This window comes from Balaenoptera ricei, chromosome 11 (assembly GCF_028023285.1).
Source record: "Balaenoptera ricei isolate mBalRic1 chromosome 11, mBalRic1.hap2, whole genome shotgun sequence".
NCBI classification, from domain to species: Eukaryota; Metazoa; Chordata; class Mammalia; order Artiodactyla; family Balaenopteridae; genus Balaenoptera; species Balaenoptera ricei.
This window is the reverse complement of record NC_082649.1, coordinates 3995714-4013665: the sequence shown is the minus strand read 5'-3', so window position 1 is coordinate 4013665 and position 17952 is coordinate 3995714. Positions and strand designations below refer to the sequence as shown.

Here is a 17952-nt window from a genome sequence, read left to right as displayed (position 1 = left end):
GGGAGACCAGCCCGGGGTCCAAGTCCTGGGCGCAGCAGGCTCGCCCCGCTCCGGGCCCGGCTCCAGCTCACCTCGGCGCGGCCCGCCTGGGCGCCGCCATCTTGACCAGAAAGGGGGCCTCGCGCCGGAGGCCCCTGAGCGGGTGCCCTGAGCGGAGCCGGAACGCCGGGGAGGCCCAGGTCGGCGCCCTGCGTCCCCCGCGCGCTCGCGCCCCGTCCATGCGCGACGAGCGTCCCGCACGCAGCCCCCGACCCAGGCGTCCGCGGAATCGGCGCCCCGCGCAGCCCGCACCGCGGTTCAGGCGGCGCCGAGGGCGGCCCGGGCGGAAGAGCGGGCGCGGGGCGCGCGCTCGGTAACCTGGCAACGCGGAGCAACCCGGCGCCTCCGGCGAACCCCAGCCCTCCACCGCGAGGAAGCACTGACCCCCCCCCGCACCCGCCGCGCAGCCCTCGCCGCCCCTCGGCCGCTCCGCCCGCCGCTGCCCGCAGGACCCCGCGGTGGGGGCGGCCGCCGAGAACACCTCCCGCCAGCGCCGCCCCCTTAGCTGCCCGAAGCCCGCCTGCGCCGCCACGCGCGTCCGGAGCTCACCTGGGCCGGGGCGGAGGCCGCTCCCTGCGCCGAGCCCGGCGCGCGCGTGTCCCGCTCGCGCTTCCCGCGGCGGCGGAAGTTTCGGGAGTCGCGTTTAATTCGGGACCTCGGCGGAGAGGACCTCCTGGGTTTTTTTCGTTCCAAGATGGCAGCCTCCAGCCGCGCACAGGTGTTGGATCTGTACCGGGCGATGCTGAGGGAGAGCAAGCACTTCTCCGCCTACAACTACAGGTGAGCAGCCCGGGAGGTGCGGGCGCGGCCGGGGTGCGGGAGCCGCTGCCCCGTGCGGCCGCCTGGGCGCCCCGAGGGGAGGCTCCCTGCCGGCCGGCGTCGCCCGCGGACGCTCGGGGGGCGGCCGGGGGATGGCCCTTCGCGGGCGGGAGAAGACGTTCGCGTCTGGTGATGTGTCCCCAAGTCGGACGCTCGGCGCCGGGAGCTCCGGGAGGTTCTGCTCCGGGAACGCGGTTAGTGGTGTCTCTGCCTTTAAGCTGGATGCCAACGTGCAGGTGTTCAAGCCAGGACCAGTTTGTTGCATTTATAAGAACTTTCCGTAGAATCGGAAGACTTGACGGTGGAAGTGACCCGTCGGTAGCTTGTCCACAGCTGTGTCCACTTATCCACAGCTGAAGGCTCTCTCTAGTCATTCCTTTCATTTCAGAGGTGTCTTAATTAGCCTTTTTGGTTGCCAGGATCCGTTCTACTTGGGGCATCGGCGGTGGGGCGGGGTTTGTGAGGAGGAGACGCAGGTAAAGGTAAAGGAAAAAAAGGGCTCGCCAGCTTCCAGGAGCTGAAACGTTTATCCTGGCCTCACCAGATGGGGATCCAGCTTTTAGGATCTTAGCAGCAGGAGAATGAGAATCTAAACTCTTACGTCCTTAATGTAGCGCCCAGCTTTTCCACGCCTGCCCCATTCTCATGTTTGATCTTGAGTCCCTTATCCTTACTCTTAATATGTCTTTTGTCTACTTCAGAGCATCTGCGTTCTTTTCTGCTTCCTTATAACTTCTGACTCATCATGAATGTATGTACCTTATGGATTTTCTCTCTGCATCCTTGTGGATTGGGTGTCTTCTCCTAACTACCTGACCCTCTGAGTTTGAGCCATATTCCCAGAGCAAGAATCTGATAAGGCCAGCTCATCACTTCACACCAGGTCTCACCTTCCATGATTGACCAGCCTGTGGATTGGGTTTCCTAGGAGCAGAGTCTGCGACCCGTGGAACAGACCTGGTTGGGTAGCTGCCCTCACACTGGGTGAATGAGCTGGCAGGCCCTATGATGGGTAGACCCAGTGCAGTGTTGGTTATCAGACACTAAACCTCCCAAGCAGTGACTTTCTAATTTTTAGATACCTGCATAGAAAAGGTACTCATCCTGTAAATTTGAAAACATCTGGGTCACACCAATGAAGTCATATCCAACTGGTCAGTAGTTAAAAAAAAAAAACAAACATTTTTGGGAGTGCATTGTTTCACTTAATGACTGGCTTTGGAAGCTAAAGTTTGTAAACAGCAGATATACTGATGGAATTTTAAACAAAAAAATTAACCAAGTACTTAGTACCAACAATTCAACCAAGTCTGTTGAAAGAGCCCACAAAGTACGCTTGTGAATAAGTGGAAACCAATCATTTTCACCACAGTCTGGAAGACAAATTTTGTCGTTTAAATTTACTGAAAATAAACAAGAACTGCAGGTAGGTCACTCAGGGCTGTACCCTGTAGGCAGGAAGTAGAAATTACATGGTAACATATTTAGAAAATAATGGTTCAGATTATGCTTTGAGTAATCCTTTTGAGCTAAATTTATTATCCACAAATAAATGTATTATCCAAAGGAATCTGGTAATCACTTTACACTGTTTCCTGAAATCATGGCCCTAAAGCCTGAGATTTCCCACTATTATCCCCTCAGATGATAAACTGTTACAAAATATGTCCTTCTTTTGTATTAAGCTGTGTTTTGTGAATTCCAAGGATACCCCCTCTCTCTTTACTTCTCTTTGTCTGGCATGCCCGCTAATCACCTCTGTCTTGAGTTCCTGTGCTTCCTTTGAGATTCATCTCAATGCAACCTTTGGAAGGTTTTCCTCATTCTCTTCCTTCTGCATTCCCCACCCCCATTCAGACAGGTCCTATTACTACGTATTCTTTTACTTCAGTGCTCCCAAACACTCCCAAAACGACTTCGCCCAGTGCCATAGCAGCCCCTGGAGATGGAAAGATGAGAGCGCTGGGCTCAGCAAGGCGCCTGCCATCGGTGGCTTTTTTACGAGCCTCTGTGGGACACAGTTGTAGAATCATTGTCACAAACTGTGGCAAGTGCCGTGACAGGCGTGCATAGGTGTTGAATCAAAACGCTTCCCAGAAGATAGCGCTGGATCAAAGGCATGAAGCAGCCTGGTGTGCTCGGTGATGTCATAGAGTGGAGTTCTGCTGGAGAGTTCAGTGTGATTCGGGGGTGACAGAAGGCAAGACTGGGCCGTGATAAGGAACCTGGACTTTATTCTTAGCTAACAGGCAGCCGGTAAAGAGCTTTAAGCCATAAAGTGACACGGCCAGACTTGCCTTTTAGCCAGACCCCTCTGGCAGCAAGGTAGAAGATGATTGTGAGGGCCAGATACAAGGACCCCAAATGCGAGTTGATTAGGACAGTGCTGAGGAGAGATTAGGGCCCTAGTCGGGGCAGGAATAGTGGAAGATAGAGGAAAAGATACATTCGATCAATAATTAGAAGGTAAAATTGTTAGATTTCAATGAATGATTGGATTCAGGAGTAAAGAAGAGAATCCAAGCAGAGTCTAAAAAGATGTCTCGGTTACTAGGTAAACTGAGGCGCAGAGGTTAAACGTGAAAGTTGCACCATTAACTGACTTAGGAAATACAGAAATACCTAGTCTCGTGGAGAGAAGAGTTTTCAGTTCATTTTTGGAGCATCTCGAGTGAATGTGAGCTGGGGGTCCCCAGCAGAGGCATTTATTCACATGAGACTAAAGCTCAGAGGAGCAATCAGGCCTGGAGTTGTCAACACCACGCACTTGCTGTGTGACCCTGGGCAAGTCACTTCATCTCTCTGCTCTTCAGTTTCTTAATCTATAAAATGGAGGAGGTGATTTATCTGTCTCATAGGAGATAAGGTTTCAGTGAGTGAATACGTATGAAATGCCTAGAGTTGTGCCTGGCACAGTAGGCACCGAATAAGTAGAATTCTTATCATAAGTGGAATTAAAATCTTAATATTTGGTAAAATTTCCAGGAAGAGTATTTAGGGCAGTGGTTCTCAGCCAGGGCCCGTTTTATTTGACAGGGTCTGGAGACATTTTTGGTTGTCACATTGTGGTGGAAGGATGCCCCTGGCCTCTAGTAGTTAGAGGCCAGGGATTCCACCAAGCTCAGGACAGTCCCCATAGGAAGAGTTTTCCGGCCCCAAGTGTCAGTCGTGCCAAGATTGAGAAATCCTAGTTTATGGTGAGAAAATTAGTGCGCTTAAGATGCTGTTCTAGAGAACATCAAAATTTGAGGCGCTGGCTGAAGAAGAGCCCCTGAAGGAGGCCAGGAGGATGCAGTCTAAGTACGTGGTTCTCAGTGTATTGGTCTCAGGATCCTTTTGCATTCTTAAATGTGACTGAGGGCCCCGAAAGCCTTGTTTATGTGAGCCATAGTTATCAATATTTTTCATATTAGAAGTTAAAACTAAAACATTTTAAAGCACCTATTTCTAAGTAAACTAATAAACCCATTGCATACTAACCTAAATAACACCTTTATGAAGAATAAACATTTTTCTTGCCACCCCCCCCCAAAAAAAACCACTGCTGACAGTGACATTGTTTGACATTTTTGCAAATCTCTTTAGTGTTTTGCTTAATGGAAGACATGTGGATTCTTGTATTTGTTTCTGCCTAAACCTGTTGCTATATCACAGGTCATCTAGCCTCTGGGAAATTCCTCTGTCCACTTACAAGAGAATGGGACTGAAAAAGGCAAATATCTCCTTGGGATGATAAAAATACGTTTTCCCGATGGATCCCCTGAAAGGTCTCCAAGACCCCAGTGGTCCCTGGGCCACACTTGAATGACCCCTGTGGAGTCTAAGAAGCGGGGAGAGGGCAAGCAGAGAGAGCAGTGTCACAGAAGCCAGAATAGCTGCATGTTTGGGAGGGTGCTGAGGGCAGGCCACTTGCTTTAGCGAAGTCCAGTAAAGGAAGAGGGAAGTGTCCCCAGCGAAGGGACCTCTGGGGACCTCTTCCAGAACAGCATCAGTGAAGTGGTTAAGACAGAGCCAGAGTGTGGGCGCTGAGAAGTGAACCAGAAGGAAGTAGACGGCCGCAGTGCGTGTAGACCACCTCCCCCCCACCCCCACCCCCCCGGAGGCCTGGTAAACATGCGGGCGTGGGGCTGGCTGCTAGAGCAGGGCCACACGAGAAGTGACAATCCGCGCCTCTGCGGGCCCAGGTGGCGGGCTTGCTCACTGCAGAAGGCGGAACACTCCCTTCTCCACCGCAGAAGGAGGTGAATTTTTTTTCTTTATTTATTTTGGCTGCACCAGGTCTTAGTTGCAGCACACGGGATCTTCACTGCGGCATGCGGGATCTTTTAGTTGCAGCAGGCGTCTTCTTAGTTGCAACTCTGCAGGAGGTGCATTTAATTTGGAATGTAAGAGGACGGGAGGTTGAGATGATGGATGCCGTGCCGACAGCTCGTTTCTGGATGAAGTGGAAGATAATCAGATGTGGTGTGTTCTCATATTTATTACACATATCACACCATTAGCGTTGTTGGTTTACTTGTCTTTCAGCCATTTGTCCCTTGAAGGCAGAAATTCCCTCTTATCTCTGCATTCCTGGTGCTTAGCACAATGCCTACCTATTCTATGCTTATACATACTTGTTGTTGAAAAGCAGGAGGAAATTGTATTCAGAGGTAATTTTTATCAGCCATTTCCCACTACTGATTAAAAATGTATTTTATTGTAAAATGTGAGAAAAGGCAAAAGCAATGCCCAAATGCCACTCAACTGAGTGTCAGAACTCCTTCATCCCTCATTAAGTGGTTCAGTCTTTATTATACTTGTTGCGCACTAAGCGTTGTGTTGAGAGCTGCAAATCAAAATGAGCCTCCCGTTAAGGGTAGACAGTGGTGAGTAGCATCAGAAGTGTGTGCCACCTTGAAAGTAGATCTCGTTAGGCATGCTGTTGGCTACAAGTAACAGGAAACCTTCACACGGTGCTTAAATAAGTTGGGGGTTACTCTTCTCACATGGAAAAGGTCTAGAGTACGAGGCTGCTCGAGCTGATACAGCAGCTGGATGATGTCAGGTGTCTTGAGTCTCAGGTTTCCTCTCGTGCTTATGCCTGATGGTTGCAAATGGCTATTAAAGCTCCAAATATCATATCCTTATTGAAGGCAAGACAGACAAAGAAGAGCAACCCCAACCGGGCATGAGTAGGCTTTCTTTTCATGAGGAAAGGGTAGACTTTCCTGGAAGCTTCCCAGCAGATTTCTGGTTGTATCTTACTGACCAGAACTCAGTTACATTTCTACCACTAGCTGAGCAAGGGGCTGGGGAACTAGGTGCTCATCTAGCGTCTGCAGTGGGAGGTGACAGAGAGAAAAGCACCGGGAGTGACTGCTGCATCCGCCAACAGCTGGCTTCTCTGCAGGTAGGGCACGTGGATGCGGGTGGAGAACTCTCCGGGTGCACGTGGCAAGGCGCTGGGGAGGTGAAAGGCACGGGGCACGTGGGAGCCAGGGGCAGGCAGTCGTGGAGCCTTAGCTGGCGCTCCATCCCAGGTGAGCTCGTGCTGGTGAAATAACCGGCTAGTAGTGAAAAAGATCTGACGGAAAGGTGAGGCATAGAAAAGGTGAGCAGTGGGCTAAGTTCTCACGGCTGGTCGTCAACAGAAGGGGAACTAGAAAGTTCCAGGGCGCTGCTTTTCCACAACTCTGCCCTCTTTAGTAGAAATCTCCTACAAGGCATGCATCCTCTGTCTCGGCCTGCAGAAGTTCTAGAAACATCAACCCAAAGATACTTATTTTCACAGTTTCTTCTTACAGCTGCAGCAGCTAAATAGGCTCCCCCTGGTTTCATGACTGGTAAAATTACTACCTGTTGCTGAGTGTCAGCTCTCAATTACCACATGCTGCACCACTGAATGCAACATTATGGAAGTCTTTGATTGCCGTCTAGTGAATGGACTAAATACTGACTCCTATTAGGAATCTGTTCTCTTTTTGAACTGGAAGCTGAGGGCCTGGAACCATGAACTTGTCAAGAAGTCAGGACCCAGGCATGTGTCTCTGTTCACTGTTGCAGGTCTTTTCACACCAGCTGCCTCTGCCGCTGCGTGTGCTGCTGACAGATCGAGAATGCTAGGGTGAATAGTACCAGCCCAGCGCGAATGGTATTAACAGCAAGCACCTTTCCCTTTCTAAAATGGGACAGCTACACTGGAGACCTAGTGCCAAATATTCCTTTACCCCAGAACAAATGGGCAAATCAGTTTATGCCTAGTATTTCCTGAGAACCCGTAGCATATGTATTACAGCACTAGGGCCCAGGGTGGATACAAACACAGGGTGGCCCTGCTGTTACAGGACTGTCATGGGATGGGCATAGGACGTGGACACACAAGAACAGCTCAAGAAACTGCCTTGTACACAGAGGAAACATGCGAATTGAAATAACGTCCAGACACTGCAGATGTGCCCATGTAGTGGCAGAGGCGCTCGTCATGATGTTTTTGTCCATCACGTATTACAGTATCGCACAGATACTATACAAATGACATTGTAGGGATTGTTTCAACCTTCTAGGCCTAACTTCCACTTCAGTTTTAACTTTATACGTCTCTTCTCCTTTAGGAACTTAAAATCCTTAAATATGTTCTTCATTTAATAAATGTAACCCCTACCTCCCCACCGGGAAAATCTTTATTCTCAGACTAAAACCTGCCTTTAAGCAGAAGTTGCTGATGTGTGAGAAATTCCATCCTCTTGTTCTTTGTCACCTTTTATCCCTTGACTCAATTTAGGGCCTCACAGACCTGTCACCTGGGACAGCTGTCAGGCTGGGGAGTGTAAGATGTTGCATTTTGCTTCTTGGCTTTCTCAACACCAAGATTATTAGGATGTTTTCCCCCCACAGTAAAAAGTTTTCCCTCTTTTTAAGTCATGAAATGCCTGTTTATATTGTGAGGATTCGGAAAAACCACAGAATTCTGTAATAAGCAGCCAAGTAAGAGCTTTGCCCACCGTAAAATGTGGGACAAGTCACACCTCTCTGTGAAAACAGCTCTAACTTATGGCTATGCAAGAGCTCCGAGGAAGTGGGGAGGAATACAAGAGAAGAAGACTACTGTTACATTTTCTAAGTTCTCCGCAAATTAACTCTTGAATATGTCCTGAATTTATACCAGTGGGTTCCTCTAGGGCCACCTGCTGTTACCTGACCCCTTGCTTCCACAGGAACGAGAGGCAGTTTACTTGTGCCTAAGAAAAGCAGTTTCTTAGACTTTTGAAAGACGGATTATTCAGTATCTTTAATTATGTTTGGGATTCCCCTCCCCCCAATTTTTTTTCTTATGGTTGCTAAGTTCTGCCATGTTGAATGATGATGGTTTTGAAAAGTAAGAAAAAATTATGCAGTTAACTTAAAGAAGAATACATTTGAGATATTCAGCAGCCTAAATTTGGAGGGAAGTGTTAAAAAATTATTAGATCAATGTCATTGCTGATTTATTGAGCTTAGTTTATAAGAGTTTCCAAATTGCACTTATTCTATTTATACTTCACCCTGGCCCCTAAAGCATTTTAAAACTTATAAAAATACATACAAGTAAAATGCAATAACATGAAATAATTGTTATAATTTTAAAATAATAAATGAGAATCAGGACAAAGGGAAAATAAAGGTAGAGAATATAACAAAGTGAGGTGTAAAGTTAGACCACAAAATGCAATTATAAGTCAATAGAACTTCCTTAAAGTCTCTGTATTCTGTTTTGTAGTAGGGTAATACTTTTTTTTTAATGCAAAGTGTACTTACATAACATTCTCTTAGGAAATTGCTGTAATATAATGAGCATTATAGGAAACTGACTGCGTCTTAAGGCCTCACATCAATAGCTGTGTGCAGTCTTTGTTGTGGATGAAAGGTACTTAAGGTCCTGTTACTTCTCCTTTGTGATCCCTTTTCTGACAGACTGAATCCCACTTCATCAGGCAGTAGGTTTTTGTATGTGCCTTAGCATTTATTTTCTCAATTAACTGGTACCTAGCCAATTTAGGAAAATTCTAACTTTTAGAAACCAAATTAAGTGATAAAATTAGATAAATTACATGAACCAAGCTGTGAATATCTAGGTTTAGCAAGAGTCAGCTGAATGAAGGTGGGTCCTCCTGGCTTCTGTCTGGCTGAGTGATAGGAACATCGTGAACAGGGCTTCCTCAGCTGATCTCTACCACCCCTGTTTTAAGAAGCAGATTTAAAATTGCCAAAGTTGAGACATAATAATATATCACTGTGACATTTTGATTATCTGTTTGGCTTCATAGCAACTCATTATTGGGCTTCTATTTGAAAGAATAATTGTTTTTGTAACTCAGGGATTAAAGGCAAACAGCTCACAGAGACGGTCTTTCACGGTAAATAAAGGATAAATGACAGTCATATGACTTGATGCTAGTGCTTCCTGCTTGTTTTCTTTTCCCTGGTATTTCTTTCCCTAATACTGTGATTCCTGAACTAATTTGCTTGAAGTATTGTTTTCAGTCTCATCAATATGAATGAGAATCATGAGCAAGGCTATCTTGATTTAGAAAGATTCCTGGCCTTCGAACCAAGAAACCTTGGTTCAAGTTTGAGGTCAGCTGGCTCCCAGCTCTGTGACCTTGATGCTTTTAGTCCCGGGTACATACTCCAGAATGCCAGAGTTGCAAAACTTTCTGGCACAATGTTTGGTATGCAGTAGATACTCCAAAATCCCTTCTGCAGATACAAGTAAACTAGTTAATATACAGTTATCTCTTAAACTGGTAGATCAACTGCCAAATCTTTTAAATTCGTAGTAGCTAGCAGTTATTTAATGAACTCAGTGAAACTTGTTGAACCACATTCTGCACAGGTATTTATTAGCAATCCAAAGAACTCTATCATGGTAATGTGTGGTCTCTGGTGATGTGTGCTCTCCGTGGGATGAGGTTGGTTTGAGTCTTCATTCAGCAGACATTGATTGAGTACCTGCCATGGGCCAGACCCTGGGCTCCTTGCCGGAAATTCAGAGACAAACACAACAGAACGGGATCTTTTCCCAGGCGGGGCTTGCGGTTCAGTGCCTAGAGTAAGACACTGAGGATTCTACAAAGGCGCGGTGGCAGAGCGCCAGCAGAGCATGGAACAGCGTGTTACGGAAGCAAAGAGGAGGGGCGACGTAGCCTGCCCCGGGGCCCGAGGTTAAGAAAGTGACGGTGGCTGGCCCGGCTCGTAAAGACTCTGCAGGGACTCACGGGTGAACGGGGACAGAAGCCGAGGACGGGTGCAAAGGGCAGTGTAGCTGGCGCTGAGTGTGAGGAGCTACCAGCAGCGCGGCCTCCCTGCTGGGGCCTCAGAGACGCTGTGCCAAGTGCAGGCCTGGTCCTGGGCAGCGGAAAGCCGCGCAGGTGTTCAAGCAGGACTGCAGAGAGCACTTGTAGCTGGACTGCCCCAAGCGGAGGGAGACTGAAGACACAGAGGCCGGGAGGCGGTGACTGCAAAGGAGGGGAGGGTGGTTTTGAGATACGCTGAGGAAGAGAATGAGCCGGTGTCAGCGGTGTCAGCGACCGCGTGAATGCCTTGGATTAGAGAAGACGGCCTGACCGGCGGTCAGGAGAATGTAACTGGAAGAGGAAGTCGTTCCAAATGAGACCTCGCGTGTCAGGGTCAGCGCCTCCTTGGCGTGAGGAAGACGTTGTCTGAGCACCAGGGCGGCATCTGGGCAATTCAGGCTCAATTCTAAAGCGTCTCTTTGGCCCTAGGTGTTGACTTAATTTGCGACACTCTGTATGTGCTTATCTCACTTTCCTTTCTTCAATAATGTATCTTTCATATATTAATGTTATTGTCAGTTTATCAGTCATCTGTGTCCCATTAGTTGACTGTATCTGTTCCCAGGGTAATTATTTGTTTTATTTACTAGTTGGCTACTACCGTCATTGGATGTCATTAATGCATCTATTAGCCTTATATTTATTCTTTTGTTCTGGGGTAATTTTTTGAGTAGGTTTAGTACCCCGCCTTTGGCCGAGTTTATTCAAAATTACTTAGATGATCAATTCATTATAAATATTACTCTGTAGCATAATTATTCATTTAATGCCTCCATGCATTTCTTTTTGCCTGCCCATGTTTTGAGAATAACTACAAAGATTTTCCCTATATAATTATCCCTCTCCTACGTCTGGTCTCTAGGAGTAGCGTTGTTTTCACCAGAAATCACTTCCATAGGCAGAAGCATCTCTTAAAATCCTTTTTGCCCTTTACTAAGCAAAAAGCTAAATTAATCAAAAAAATAGTTCCTTGCAGCCAGACTGGAGCCAGAAAAAGCCACTGATCCTCTGTCCTGGTCTAATTGTCTCTCATCCATTGATTCACCAAGTCTTCCTGGAGAACTCACCGTATGCCAGAGTCGTGCTCTGTGCCTTTCCTTACCGGACTGCGGAAGAACAGCTTTCAGCCCTGGTCGAAGCGGTAAACAAGCTTTTAGTGGCAACTTAATGCTTTATCCCAGACTTAAAACCCTAAAGGAAGGAAAGCCCTGGTGGGCGTATAACTCAACGAGAGCAGACCCCGATCAGGCAGCCTCCAAGCAGGGACGTTGCTCACGGGCTCTGGCCTGGGTGGGCCCCGAATCCTGACTGCGACGGTCAGTCCCTGCATCTGGTGCAGGCCCCTCTCCCTCCCGGCGTTGGAAGGACGCCTGTCACTGGAGACTTCGATATTCAGTTTCTGGGCTCGGTCCTTCCCCTTTTCCCTCTCCACGCTTTCCCGGTAACGTTATCCATCGCCGCCTGTGTGTTGACTCCCCCGGCTGTTTGCAGCCCAGGCCCCTGTCCCACGACCAGACGCCTCACCTGCTCGCCTCCTGCACGCCCCGCAGAGGTGCAGGAGGTGACTGGGCACCCACACCTGCCAGCATGCCTGCTTCCGCCACGTCCCGCCACGTCCCGCCACGTCCCGCCTGGCCGCTCCGGCCGTCCCCGCCCCGCTCCATCCTCGCTGCCCTCGCCCCGCCCCTCTGCTCCTCACTGGGATGGCTGTGCCCATCCTCCGCCGGCGGCCCCCTCTGCACCCTCCTCCTCCCGGTGAGGCCTCTACATGCCGGCGCTAACTTAGCGAGCTGGGTGCCAGGCAGCACGGCCTACACGTGGCGGATGGATGATTTCTGGGAAGAAGTACGATAGTTCATCCAACTTAAAGGCCTTAAGAGGAACAGCGTCAAGACTTGAACCCGAAACTCTGAGTCCAAAATGTGCACACTCTCACCCAGCCAGTCTCCTCCCCTTGCTTGAAACGCCCCAGAGGCTCTTCTGGCCTTCAGATAAAACTCCTTCTCGGCTTCACGCACTCCCCCTAGTGTCCTGCCTTCTCCCTTCCTGTCTACTTTTCATGTCGTCCACCAGATCAAACTTCTCACATTTCCTGATGCCAGGCAGCTTTAGGCCTTCATGTGATCACATAAAGAGTCCTGAACCTTCCTCCCTCACACAGCTTCTACTCATCCTTCAGAATTCAGCTAACAGGCCAGCTCTTGGTAAGTTCTCTGAAACCTCCCAACCCCACTCTGCTCCCTTGTTTAAAAATATTAAAAGAAAGAGAAAGGAACATCGTTAGTTGCTTCTCACTTCTTTTGGGATAAAATCCATACCACAGCCTGCATTTCTCTAGCCTTATGTCCTGTCACCTTCCTGTCAAGGGTCGGGGAGCCCTTGTCTTGACCCCCTCAAATGCTCTGCTCCCTCTTACCCGGGCCATTCCTCTGTCTGGCAGGGCCCCCTTCCCGTTCACACAGGTCACCTGTCCCTGCTCACTGGCCTGGCCCAGCCAAGACGCTCCCCAGCCCGGTCGGCTCTCACAGCCCGTGGGCCTCTCCATCGGACACTTAATACCAGTTGTAATTTTGCAGTTATTTTGTGATGATTTGAGCAATGTCTCCCCCACTGGTCGGACTGCAGGCTCCAGGAGGGAAGGACTGTGTGTTTCCCTCACCACTGCCACCCCAGCCAGCATCCCAGCCAGGCCCCAGTGCGGGCACCAGCACGTGGTGAATGGACGAATCCTGTTCTCGGGGGCCCCTCCCACGTCCGCCAGACACCTTGTGTAAATCCTGCCGTGATCACTCCCCCATCACTCTGCCCTTTATTTACTAGACTGTCATCCCAAGGGAGTGGCGACCATGTTTGAACCAACTTTGTCTCCTTAGTGACGGCACACCGTAAGTGCGTGAGAAATGTCTGAGCGAGCGCTGTGTGTGGGTAACTGCTTATTAACAAGCAGCAGCGGAAAGATTTTGGTAAACCGCCAGGGTGATCGTGTTTAGGACCCAGACGGTTACATAATTTTCCTTCCTCCCTCTTCACAGATCAGAATAGCCATATTTATAACCATACTTTTTTGCCCCAGAAATTTACCTATTATATTTTAAAATGACTTTCTGTGAATGAAATCAGCATCGTATCTTTCTCACTGGGATCAGCCTAATGTAAACGTAGGCAAAGTCCTAACGCGTAACCACACAGGAATCCAAGCCCCTTCGCCAGGCTGGGGGAGACCGTGAGCCAGTGTGAACAGTGGCAGCAGGAACCAGGGGCCTCAGGGGTCGGTCCTCCCAGCCGGCACCCATCAGCACCCACTGGCCTCCGCGCCTGGTGTTCGAATTCCCAGGTGCTTACTGCCACTACTGGCTCGCCCGTCCCCATTGCCACCTTTGCTGAGGCCCGTCGGGCACGCAGGGCACCGCTGTCTCCTGGTCTGCCTCCCTCCCTTCCAGGTGGGAGGCCCCTCACATGCACCCTGGCCTCTCACACCCGCCCTCGGGGCGCTCGGTCAGTCGTGGCTTCAACCCCTGTGCTCTGATGATCCGCCCCCCCGTGCATCCCTTCCCCAGCCTGCAAGCCAAGGGCCTCCTTCCTGTGCTGGCTGGGCTACCAAACCGAGCGGGTCTAAGCTAAAAATCTGCATCCCTCCCTACCGCGTTCCGGCCCTCCGGGCAAGCGGGCCTCCTGCGTTCCCTCTCATGGGCGACGCTCGGCTCTCAGGCTGGAAACCACCTCGCTTGTTCTCCTTACTGTACTGCAGCCGGTCGGTCGTCTTGCCCAGCGGGTCGTCTCCTGTGTTTCTCTCACCAGGAAGCACTTTGTGTCCGCACGGTGACTGTCTTCGCTGGCCCCCACCAGTTTCTGTTGGGTTTTGTGACAGCCTTCTACTGCTCTCCGCCTCCTGTTCTTAGTTCTTACCAGGCGTCCTCCACATTGCCACCAGAATGTTTTTCTAAATCTCATTACAGCACTCTCTGACGTCTGTGTTTAAAAGTAGCGCAAAGGGTTAACAGTGGTAGACTTCTTCCTTTAGAAGCAAATTGGTCAAGAAACTTTGACTAGGTAGAACTCAAATGAATAAATGCTGATTGAGAGCCCAGTAAATATAAGCCATAGTCTAGGACTATGAGTAACTACGTCTAAGACATTGTTTATCTATATGAAATATGTTAAATTTGCTTGTAAAATTCAGGTATTCAAATAGATTAAATTTTTTTGCTGCTGGAAATATTAAGAATTGACCCTGAGTCAAAATTTGCATTTGCTTCCTATCATGTTGAAGCTTTAACAAAATAAATAGGATCATAAAAGTAACATTTTATTGTTCTGCAGAGATCTGTATTCACTTCGCAACTCTCACTGAATTAAATTACTTTAGTTATTTGTTTATATAAGGAAAAAAGGACAAGTTAACTTGATGGAATAAGATATGGATTATTTACAAGGCCTTTGGACTTTCTCTTATTTAAGGGCATATGAATTTGTTAGCTGACTTAACTTATGTATCTTGTGCTTATGTAAGTTTGGATAATCAATAATGCCCCTTTACATAGTAATTCTCTAATAAGAAAAAATTCTTTTTTAGCATGAGTATAGAATTACCCTGCAGACCTTGTCTTGAATGACAGTAGCTTCTCAACACTATTGTTTTGCCATATTGTGGTTAAATTAAATTTATTTGAACTGGCCTGGGGACCTTACCATCTTTTAGCGCTATTGTTCCAAATTCTCAATTCATAAATAAGAAATTTTGGAACCCCATCCTTTCTCAAACTGAAAACAAACTGCATTTAATTTTATTCTTAATTGAGGAAATCAGGAAAATAAGGATAAGAAAACCAAAATGAGACCTGGAATGAGGTTAGCAAGCAAACTGAGTGCTTGGAAGACAACATTTGGCAGCCGTAGTACCGCCTCCGGTCTGGCCCTGAGCTTCCCAGGAGCCAGAGAGGACCAGGACTAGTTGTGTGAGTCACAGTGTCATGATGTAAAAGCAGCCGTGTGCTTAGACGTGCAAGTCTTCCTGGTACTAAAACCCAAGAAATTTATCTTGTGGCTCTTTGTATGCAGGGCCACATTCTTAGCATAAATTTCATAAAACCAGTTTCAAAGGGCAGTTTCTTCTGGCATCTCATAATCTTGACTAATGGCACAAGCCCACAGTGAATAAAGCAGTTCTGCAAGAGACCACGATTGCAGGTGCCTGGTGTAGAATACCCAGAGGGACAGGTAGAGGGCTTGCCTTTTAGTGAATCCTCCATACATAGTAGTTATTTCTAAGTTTTGATTCATTTTGAATAGCAGTGGGTGTGAAGTTACGCTCCCAGGTAAGATCTAGGCTAAGTAGAAAGCTTTGCCCCCTACATTGAGGGATTTACCATGACCAGAACCAGAGACCCCTGAGAATCTCGGATCCCCTCCAGTTCAAAACCTTCCAGTTCTATACCTTAGAGTTTTTTTTAAGGGGCTATTATGATGGATGGTCTGTTTAAAGAAAAGAACTTTCAGGTGAGACACTCAAGTGAATTAGTTATAAAATGAACCCCTGTGTAACTAAATTGGTTTATTCTATAGGATTAGTGTGAGCTATGAGCCACTTAACATGTGCCCAAAATTAAGACTGGTTTCAGAAAATTTTATCTAAAGCTAATTTTTCAAATATTTTGAGCTCAGAGCCATTGTCTGTTAAGACCATTCTTGTTTGTTAAAAGCTCGATATCTGCTTTCAGGAGAATGGCTTTCTTTCCCTCTGTACTCAGAGAGAGAGAGAGAGAGAGATTTCACTACACTTTGTTCTTCTCAGGTGGTCATAGTTTTGTTGACATAGAGCATACTGATAGCATTTCTTCCCATTCCAAGACAATATATATATTCGTCATCTCAAAACTAGTGAAAACATTTTATATTTTCAAATTTTTTCAGTGGCAGTCAGTTAGTAAACACATTTTTTTCTGATGAAACTGCTTTGTAACCAAGTAAGCTTGGACCCAGAGGTAAAAGAATAGACCTTGAACTGTGTTAAGACTAACACAACCAGATTATTTTTCTGTCTAAAGTATTCGAAAGTAACTTACCTCCATGTATTTCATGTTTAATGGATTAAAATTATGATGATCAGTTGTGTGTTCAAATGCTTTATGCCAAACATAACAAATGTTGAAATATAACAGTAACTGGAGGTATATGTAAATTCTTTCCAGAACTAATATTACTAATTTGCTGTAGTGTGTATTAAATGAATAGTAAAGAAAAGACACAAACATGTAGTTAGTAGGTGAAAGATTAAAATAATATCTAAAATTGCTTGTTAGACTAAAAAAATTCATAACTATCATTTTAGTCTGTTTATATAATTCTTCTGGCTAAATGTAATTGAATTCTTTTTCCTGTTGGAATAGAAATCTTACATTTATCATTGGGTCACAGGTTTTTGTGGGAGTTTTTCTCTCCTTGTATTCTAACTAAATAAAATTTTTCAATTCAACAGTTGCTATAGAGCACCTACTGTGTGCAAAGCGTAGTATGTCCTGTGGGGACACAGAGATGGACAAGGTCTGGGCTCCTGTCAGGTGAGACGAAGAACCTGGAAGATGTGCCCATAAGTCCCAGCACCCCAGACAGCACGATGGGGGGGCGAGGGCGCTGGACAGCAGTGCTGCAGACGGAGTGCCGCGGGGGCCAGAGGCCGGGAGGCGGCACAGGAGGCAGATGTGCTCATTAGTGGGAACTAAATTCTGCTTGCGAGCTGTGAGACTGAAACCACAACTTTACCCTGAATATTATCCTACACCCTTAATCTCATCACTACATGTTACCAGAGGATTCCATCCTGTGGTGAGATCCTCATATTTTTTAAAAAGTAGTCTTCCTCTTTCCCTCTCTCCTTCCTCCAAGGCTCTGTATTCCTTCTTCCATATTTTTCTTTCCTTTCCCATATGTTTTCCCAGTCATATAGAAATACGGGATTTTGAATTCTAAATTTGTCTTTGGCCTCCCTTTGCAGAATGGCTCTCCACTCTGGTGAAATTCCTTTCGTCCTTCAAGGATGTCAACCTCCCTAGAAAGACTTCCCAGACCCCCAGGCTGAGTTACTCCCTCCTTCCTCTCTGTTCTCAGAGCACTACCCATATAGTCCCGTTATAAGATAGAGTGATTTATAGTGTGTCCCAACCCCAGGAGCTTTGTGAAACCATGGCCAGTTTCCACTTGCATCTTAAGCACCTCACGCCGAGTCTGGGGCCTAATGGATGAGTGAGAGCGAATGAGCAGAGACCTTCCTTTGAGTAGTAAGTGCATCTCACAAAAGTCTTCTTTTCTCTGCATCTCGGGGATATTCGATACAAACAGAAAGAATATTTTTAAATAATGGTGAAGAGTCCCTCAATTAATATTTCAAATATAAAGCAGCCTAAATTTAGTCCTCTTAAATAATGAGAGTTTTTATTTTGTTTGGTTTTTTTTTTTTTTAATTATTATTTATTTATTTATTTATTTTTGGCTGTGTTGGGTCTTCGTTTCTGTGCGAGGGCTTTCTCTACTTGCAGCAAGCGGGGGCCACTCTTCATCACGGTGCGCGGGCCTCTCACTATCGCGGCCTCTCCCGTTGAGGAGCACAGGCTCAGTAATTGTGGCTCACGGGCCCAGTTGCTCCGCGGCATGTGGGATCTTCCCAGACCAGGGCTCGAACCCGTGTCCCCTGCATTAGCAGGCAGATTCTCAACCACTGCGCCACCAAAGAAGCCCGTTTGTTTTTTTTTTTTAACATCATGATAGAAAGTATATGGTACAGGCT

At 47.3% G+C, this 17952-nt stretch overlaps 1 protein-coding gene across 1 annotated transcript in view; it reads left to right on the top strand.

Moving 5' to 3' along the window:
• The first annotated feature begins 361 nt into the window (after nt 1–361).
• LYRM4 (LYR motif containing 4) overlaps nt 362–17952 on the top strand; it is a 122123-nt gene continuing 104532 nt past the window's right edge. The window contains exon 1 of the mRNA XM_059937854.1: nt 362–819. Within this exon, the coding sequence (XP_059793837.1) occupies nt 734–819 (86 nt within the window). The 5' untranslated portion in view covers nt 362–733. The remainder of the gene's footprint in view (nt 820–17952) is intronic.